We start from the raw sequence: 8,458 nt of genomic DNA on the forward strand, positions 1-8,458 counted from the left end.
CCCAAGAGAGAGCTCCCTGTGAGCCCTGCCTCAGGGCCTCAAATCCCCTCCAAGCCACGCAGGACACAGTAAAGCGAGCCTGCTCCACACTGCCCAGCCCTGCCACGGTGCCAGGTGCTGCCGGTCACTCCAGAGGCTACCAGCTGGTCCGCAGGCCCCACAGCCCGCAGCCCTGGCAGCTCACTCACCATCTGCCCCATGCAGACGCTGGCCGCCTCCATCATGGCCCCGTCGGCGATGGAGCGGGCCGAGTCCTTCTCGATGTGCGGGTTCCCCGAGAGCAGCTCCTCCACCACCTGCCGGCGGGCAGAGATGTGACCCAGGGCCTCCATGCCCGCTGGGCGGGAGGCGCCAGGAGCCCTGGCCGGGCGGGCGAGGAGCATACTTTACATTTCGATATTCCTCCAGGGTGATGCGGCCGTCGCTGTCCGAGTCATACATGTGGAACAGAATCGCAGCTTCTCTTTCTGGCACAGCTGCACCTGCTCCTCATCCATGGTGACGTGGATGGGCTGGACGTAGGCCATGATGGTTAGGAAGTCCTCAAAATTGATCTCGTCGGCCAGGCCGCTGGGGCCCTTGAGCAGGTTCTTTGCCCTCCATGGCCGTCCGAGCTTGGGTTCTGTTTCCCAACAACGTGCTCTGGGGCCCAGGGCCTGGGAGGCTCAGCACAGCCCCATGAGGTCCTCTGAGACCTGGCGCCCGGGCCTGGGACGCAGGGCTGCCTGGCTGTGCTGTGGGCACAGAGGTGGGACTCGCACTGGGGAAACCGAGGCTCCGAGCAGTGCAGCAGCTCACCGGGTCCATCTGACACTTCCCTTGGCATCAGGGATTGCACTGCAGCCTGGGGCCGCTGTGTTTGCGCAGCTCAGGGACCCAGGAGGGTCTTCATGTTTTGAAATGGTGGCAAGAGTGTTTGGTGGGAGATGAGCTGTGGCCGCAGGCCCCGCCCCGGCTGCTCAGTCCTCGGGGGCTGCTCGGCCTGGGGGGCGGGGGGTGCTGCGTGGTACAAAATGCGGTCTCCGCAGGGAGCGCTCAGTGGCAGAGGGCCATGGTCTCCATGTTAAGGAAGCAGACGTGCATCTTGGTCTCGATGTCGATCCCCTGCCAGATCTTCAGGAAGCCTTCGAAGGTGAGGCCCTCGTACACCTGGTCAGGCTCCATCTGCCCCATGCAGACGCTGGCCGCCTCCATCATGGCCCCGTCGGCGATGGAGCGGGCCGAGTCCTTCTCTATGTGCGGGTTCCCCGAGAGCAGCTCCTCCACCACATTTCGATATTCCTCCAGGGTGATGTGGCCGTCGCTGTCCGAGTCATACATGTGGAACAGAATCGCAGCTTCTCTTTCTGGCACAGCTGCACCTGCTCCTCATCCATGGTGACGTGGATGGGCTGGACGTAGGCCATGATGGTTAGGAAGTCCTCAAAATTGATCTCGTCGGCCAGGCCGCTGGGGCCCTTGAGCAGGTTCTTTGCCCTCCATGGCCGTCTGAGCTTGGGTTCTGTTTCCCAACAACCTGCTCTGGGGCCCAGGGCCTGGGAGGCTCAGCACAGCCCCATGAGGTCCTCAGACACCTGGCGCCCGGGCCTGGGACGGAGGGCTGCCTGGCTGTGCTGCGGGCACTCAGGTGGGACTCGCACTGAGGGACCCGGGGCTCCGGGCAGTGCAGCAGCTCACCGGGTCCATCTGACACTTTCCTTGGCATCAGGGGTGGCACTGCAGCCCGGGGCCGCCGTGTTTGCGCAGCTCAGGGACCCAGGAGGGTCTTCATGTTTTGAAATGGTGGAAAGAATGTTTGGGGGCGAAACCCAAAAGGATGGCATTTCATCACAAGCGAAACTTACATGAAATTCACATTTCAGTGTCGCAAATACAGTGTTACTGGCTCACAGCCACGCCTGTTCCTTCACTGTCGCTGTGGCTGCATTCAGGCCACCGAGGCTGGGGAGCAGCTGGGACACACCCAGGCCGGCCGCCGGGCCTGCAGTGTCTGTTCTCTGGCAGCGTCCCAGCAGCTCAGGCAGCGCTAGGAGCCTGTCACTACAAGGGCAGGTCACATGGCTCCAGGTGCTTTAGTGAATCCGGGCAGTTTGCCGTCCCTGTCCCTGTGCCCTCCTGAGGGGCAAGAAAGGGCACTGCCCGGGCGGGGCTCAGGGAGCGCACAGCAGGCGTGGTCACGGCCCCCAGGTGGGTCCCGGTGACAACAGCTCGGGAGAGGCCTCCGCCAGGGCCAGCCCTTACACGGCCCCCAGCGGCCACAGTCCGGCGGCCCCGGAGGGAGGGGTCATCAGAATAGCAGGCGGGGGTCCCAGCAAAGGGCCACTTTCCAGCTGGCCTGGGACAACTAGCCGTCGAGGGCAGTGCTTCCAATTCACTGGGCCTTTGCACGAGCAGTTATTCTGCGGCGTCTTCTCTCCCGCGTTGGCTGGTGAGCTCTTGGTCGCTCTCTCCTCAGGTCTTGCCCCATGAGCCCTGGAGGGAGGACTCCCTACTCCCCCTGTGAGCAGGCGAGGCTCCGAGGGGCTCAGCATCTTGCTCGGGCCTCGCAGCCCCCGGCCAACCAGAGCTGAGCCGTCCAGGCTCACGCTACTCGGAACGGGTCAGGGAAGTCCTGATGGCCCGATCCCTTCCTTCCTCTTTCCGCTGGTTCTTCCTGTGTCAGCGATCTCTGCAGACAGAGGGGTCAGGCCTGGAGCTCACACCCCAGGAGCCTCCACCCAGGCATGTGAGTCTTTCACCGCCAACAACACGGCATTTGGTGGAGGAGCTCTGGCTGGAGCCTCAGCTCTGGGACTCAGGCAGCCAAGTGCACCGTCTCCCTGAACCTCAGTTTTGCCGTCTGTAGTCCAGGGCAACAAGCAGGACAGCCCCTTAGCACTTTAGCACATCATCTCCATCCTCTCAGCGACCCCCCAAGGCAGAGGCTGTTATCACCTCCATTTAATAGATGAGAAAACTGAGGCAGCCTCCCAGGTGGCCCCCAAGGATCCCACGCCCCTGCTCAGTCCCTTTTCCAAGTATGCGGTGACCTGTGCCTTGAGAGGTTGGGTTACCAAAACTGGTGGCTTCTATCGGGGTTCCCAGTCAGTCCCCCTCCTTGTCATGGGGACATCTCAGCGGGGGGGAGCCAGCAGCTGCCAGGTGCAAGTAGCCCTGTGGAGAGGTCCTGAGAGGCCGCCTGCCAACAGGGAGCTCGGGAACACAGCCTCCCCAGTCGAGCCTTCAGATGACTGTAGCCCCAGCGGACCCTGAGCCCGGGGACTCAGCTTGTTTGCACCCAGATGCCTGATCCACACAAACGGTGAGAGCATAAATACTCATTGTTTTACATTGCTACGTGTTGGGTAATTTGTTACACAGCCAAAGCTGACTCATACAGAGGCCTAGAGGGACTGAGTGAGCCAGCCAAGGTACCCAGCTACGACCCCAGAACGGTGTGACCCACACCTGTGCTCACAGCTCCTATCCAAACAGCTCCCTCCTCTCCCCTGCGCCAGCTCCAGGGCTGTTCTGAGCACCAAGGGCTGTGAGCCGTTAGTTACAAGGGCAAACTGCTCCCCCAGAACACAGCCCCCTACGCGGGACAAGGCCCACCGGTTATCGAAGAAGGCACGGACGATTTTGGATCGGATCGGGTTGAGCTCCAGGTCAGGGACGTTGTTGAAGTGCTCCTTGCTGGTTCCGGAAGGACGAGCACCAGGAAGGAGAAAGAAAAGAAAACAGATGTCATATAACACTTCACCGTGTACCAGGCTGTATTTTTTTAAACCCTCTATTGATTCTAGGGAGAGAGGAAGAGAAACAAAACATCCATGTGAGAGAGAAACATCAATTGGTTGCTTCCCGTATGTGCCCCAACTGGGGATCAAACCCGAAATGCGTCTGGTGTACAGGACGAGGCTCCAACTGAGGGAGCCACTGGGCCGGGGCCAGGCTGTCCCTTTCATCCTGAGAGGGGCCCACGAGAGCAGGACAGCGTGTGGCACTGACCCAACCCTGAACTGGCAAGAACGGGGTCTGGAGGCTCAGGGAGGCTTTGGGGAATCCACTAAGTGTGCTGGACATTCCCCTCCAGAAAGTTAAAGGGAGACACGGATGGCACCCATTCGGGGCAGTCAGGGGCCACTTAGCCCGTCGCATCCCTGGGTGGGGAACCCGCTCCGGCCACTGTGGCGTCGCACAGCGGGAAGCCGGCCTGCAGGCGTGGAAAACAGTCCGGCCGGCCCAAAGGCGTGAGCTGTAAAGCTACCGCCTGACCCAGCGGTTCGCTCGTAGGTGTGCACCCAGGAGAAATGACACATGCTGACGTGAGAATGTGCACGAATGCTCGCAGCAGCATGATTCTCATCCCCACGGAGCGGAAACACCCTCCATGTCCATCAGGTGATGACTGGATAAACAAAAAGGGGTCTCCCCACAGGGGAATATTATTCAGCCACAAAAAATAAAGGAACTCTGGGTGCATCCTGCAGCACAGATGAACCTTGAACACATGTTGCTGAAGAAACCAGACCTAAAAGGCCACACAGGGTCTGATTTCATTTCTGTGAAATGTCCGGTGTAGTCAAACCCACAGGCACGGGAAGGAGAGGCATGGCTTCGGGGCTGGGGGGGCTGGAGCCAGGGGCGTGATGGCTGAGGATACGGGTTTCTTCAGAGGGACAGAATGTCTAAAACGTGACTGGTGCTTGCTGTGCAACAACTGGGAACAGACTGAAGCCAGTGACTTGTACGTTTTACTATGTGAGCCGAAGGGTATGTGGATTGTATTTCAGTAAAAAAAAAAAAAAAAAAAAAAAAAAAAAAAGATGCTGACTTGGGACAGAGGGTGACCATCAAAGGCAGCGGCCCCGTCGCTGGGCCCAGGCCCACTGGGTCCTCAAGGCTGTGGACTTGTGGGCACCTCGGTGAGGCTGTGGGAAGGTCCTCACCCCCCTGACCTTCCCACCCAGCCCAGCCTTTGTTCTGGAATCTGCTTCCTGCTCACCTTTCTCCCTGCTCAGCGACTGCAATGGGCAGTGGCGTTTTGGAAGAGCCCCAGGGCACAGGCGGGAATCCGGGAATAGGGGGGCAGGCCCGGAGGAGGAGGAAAAACCACCTCTTCAAACAAGAAGGCCAGGGAGCCGAAACCGGTTTGGCTCAGTGGATAGAGCGTTGGCCTGCAGACTGAGGGGTCCCAGGTTCGATTCCGGTCAAGGGCATGTACCTGGGTTGCAGGCACATCCCCGGAGGGGAATGTGCAGGAGGCGGCTGATCGATGTTTCTCTCTCATCGATGTTTCTGACTCTCTATCTCTCTCCCTTCCTCTCTGTGAAAAATCAATAAAATATATTTAAAAAAAAAAAAAAAGAAGGCCAGGGAGCCACAGGCAACCCACCCAGGACTGGGACTGGAGGGCCGTGCTGGGAGGAGGAAGTGCCACGGACGCAGAGACTTAAACACAGTTTCAGCTGAAAGTTTCCCTAAACACACGCTGGCCCCTCTGTGCAGAGAGAACTGGCCCCAGACCTGGACAGCCTCTGCTCGCTGCCCCTGTGCCAGTTCCTGTGCCCTCCTGGCGCTCCCAGCTTGGCCCAAAGAGCCGAAACCCAGACCCCAGGGCCGAGCTTAGCCCCTAAGAGCCCAGCCCAGACCCTAAGGCTGCAGCCAGTCCCGGAGGGCGGAGCCTAGTCCCAAAGGGAGGCACCTACCCCAGGAGCCCAGCTCGCCCCTAAGCAATCCCCCCTCTCCTACAGGCCCCAGGGAGCCAGCCTCAGTGTGTCCCCGTGATTTCCACAGGCACCTCCCCCTGGAGAGTCAGCAGCCCTTTCAACCTGGGGCTCCCAGGCCGAGTGTGCTCACTTAGGGGCCCTTTCCTTTAAGGCCGTCTTGTGGGGACTGGGGCTTCCCCATGGCCCGGCTCAATCTGATTGTAATGGACTTAGCCCGGGATGGCCCAGCCAAGGCCTCAGAGCCCAATCTAGTCCCAGAGGGCTGACACTAGTTCTGAAGACCCGAGCCAAGCCCCTGAGACCCCAACCCAGTCCCTCACAGCCCACATGAGTTCCCATGGAGGAGCCTCGCCCCAGGGAGCCGCGCCTGGACTCCAACAGCTGGAGCCAGTCCCCGAGGGCGGAGCCCGGCCCTGAAGAGCCGAAATGTGCAAGCTGCAGGCTCTGCGGGGCTGGAAGAAAGCCAGTGCCCACGCTGTGCACGCGGCCAGAGGGGCCACCAGCAGCCTGGTCACCGTGAGATCCCATAAAGGGCCATGGGGCCCTGGGGCTGACCTCAGAGGGAGGACAGGCAGTAGCATCCTGGGAGGGGAGGGGAAGAGGAAGAGGAGGGAGGGAGGAACAACCCGCAGGGCCCGGCATCCCCCAGAGCCAAACCACACATCTGGAAAAGAAAGTAACACAAGAGGCCTGCTCTCCGGACAGCAGAGGTGAGGCGGAGCCGGGATCAGCATGACGATGTCTTGGAAGCCCAGCTGCCTTCGCTCCCTTCTCAGAGGTCGCTGCTAGGCCCACAGGCTGGCAGAACCTCCTCCTCCCCACAAGCACCTTCCTGACTCTTGGAGCCTCCATTTCCTCATCTGTGAATTGGGTGCAAAGCTCGCACCTCCCATATCACAGGGGATGTGAAGTCAAGCTCCGCGGAGGGCGGTCCAGCTCCAGCTGACCAGTCGCCTGGTCTGGGGTGAGCCCAGGCAGGTGTCAGAGCCCCGGATTTCTCATCTGAGCAATGGGATCGTGGGAATAACCGGGTAATATCGCGGGGCTAACGAGACGACTAAACAAGATAAAGGCACGGAAGGCGCAAAGCACACTGCCTGGCACTCAGTGAGCCCTCAACTTGAAATAATGATGATGACGACAGCAGCTAACCTCCTACATCCTCCCTAAGCGCCTCATTATGCTACACGGTAGGAACTCATCTCCATCTTAAAGGCGGGGAAACTGAGGCAGAGAGGTGAAGAAACTTCCTACCACTGCTAAGGAAGGCACCGCAGACGCGAGCCGCACAGCCTGGCCGGAGCAGCCCTCTGAGAACCTGTGGGGCTGTCTGGCTCTCCGGGACACTCCCAATTATTTGCCAACCTCTCTTTTCAACAAGTAGGACACAGGCCTGTGCCCAGAACCTGGGAAAGGCTCACCACAGCTCCACGCCCATAAATGCTGGTTTCGGTCTTATTTCCCTCCCTCCCCACTGGCCCCCAGGTGCCCATGGGCTGGTCGGACCGGCTGGGCTGATGGTATCTGAGCTGTGGGAACAGGCCCTGCCTCACCTGGGACAGGGTACTGCTCTGGGGCCAGAGCGTGACCAGTCGGGGAGTGGGGAGGGGTGGCCCACGAGGCCTGCAGGGCACACGGCCTCTCGCCCCTCCAGGAGGGCTCCCACGGTGTCCGGCTGTGCTAAGTGCCGCCCCATTTCACAGGCAAGGAAAGGAGGCCCCAGCAGGGGCAGGGACTGAGCCACGGCCACACAGCGGGTGGAAAGGCTGCGATGGGCTCTGACCGCCCGTGCACTTCCTCACTCGCTACCTCCTCCCGCCTGAGCTTCTTACTTCAGAGAGAAAGAAGAGCAGAGACCTGTATGGGGCCCCTGCTCCCACCAGCTCGAGAGCCGCAACCAGGACCCAGGAGGAGGGCAAGTGTCTGGCCCACAGGGAAGGACACGATGAAACAAACCACGAGGCCGGGCCGGGACCTTCCTTCCGCAGCCCGTGGTGTTGGCTGGTTTCCGGTGGCTTTGAGGCTCCGCTCAGCTCAGCTCAGAGGCCAAGTGCTCTGCAGCTTTGGGTCTGGCTGCCCCAGCCCCCCCAGGCTTCCTGAGCCCCAGCTGCGGGTGCAGGAGGCCCAGATCCTCAGCCCGGACCCCCAGCCCCCGATCGGATCCCCGCGCCCAGGGCCCCCAGCACTTTCCTCCTCCCGCCTCCCTGACCCCTCCCTGCACTCACTGCTCAGCCTCTGCCCTGCCCATGCTGGGCCAGCAGATACTGGGGCCCCTGAGTCCAGGAGGAGGGACCGCATCTCCCTAGCAAGTGTCCCCCCGCCCCAGGGCAGTGGCCAGCTCCTCCGAGCACAGCCCGACCAGCGGAACCGCCTGGCCCTGGAGCAGGCAGAGCCCCCGCTGGCCCCGACCCCTGCCTCACCCGTCTGAGCCCATCCCGGAGGCGGGAGGGGCAGCTTCTGCTTGAGGCGCTAGCCTGATGGCCCAGCGCTGGGGACCCCTGGCAGCCCGGGCTCTCCCCGCCACACGCCTGCGCACAGACTCGCTGGCAGGGAAAGGCCACGCTCTTTCCACGCTTCCTCCTCTCCCGCCACTGCTGCGCCTGCACCGCTGTGCCCCCGGTGCCTGGAAGAGTCTGACCTGGGAGTGACACCTGCCCCGGTGGGCTTCCCAGGGACAGACAGACACAGACAGAAAGCCGGGACAGAGCCGCCGGGAGCTGGTGGCCGTCGGCCGGTGGCCTGGTGGC

At 61.3% G+C, this 8,458-nt stretch overlaps 2 protein-coding genes across 2 annotated transcripts in view; both read right to left on the bottom strand.

Annotated features, from left to right (window-relative positions):
* Positions 1-826, bottom strand: part of LOC102768003 (calcineurin B homologous protein 3-like) — a 16,921-nt gene extending 16,095 nt beyond the window's left edge. Inside the window, 4 exon segments of the mRNA XM_015567504.1 lie at positions 189-296; positions 391-449; positions 452-622; positions 799-826. Of these exon segments, the coding sequence (XP_015422990.1) occupies positions 189-296; positions 391-449; positions 452-622; positions 799-826 (366 nt within the window).
* A 197-nt stretch (positions 827-1,023) lies between these two features.
* LOC102768283 (calcineurin B homologous protein 3-like) overlaps positions 1,024-8,458 on the bottom strand; it is a gene marked incomplete at its 5' end in the record, with an annotated part of 14,015 nt that continues 6,580 nt past the window's right edge. Inside the window, 3 exon segments of the mRNA XM_015567508.1 lie at positions 1,024-1,328; positions 1,331-1,470; positions 3,595-3,675. Of these exon segments, the coding sequence (XP_015422994.1) occupies positions 1,036-1,328; positions 1,331-1,470; positions 3,595-3,675 (514 nt within the window).

This window comes from Myotis davidii, unplaced genomic scaffold (genome assembly GCF_000327345.1).
Source record: "Myotis davidii unplaced genomic scaffold, ASM32734v1 scaffold1330, whole genome shotgun sequence".
In the NCBI taxonomy this organism is placed as follows: Eukaryota; Metazoa; Chordata; class Mammalia; order Chiroptera; family Vespertilionidae; genus Myotis; species Myotis davidii.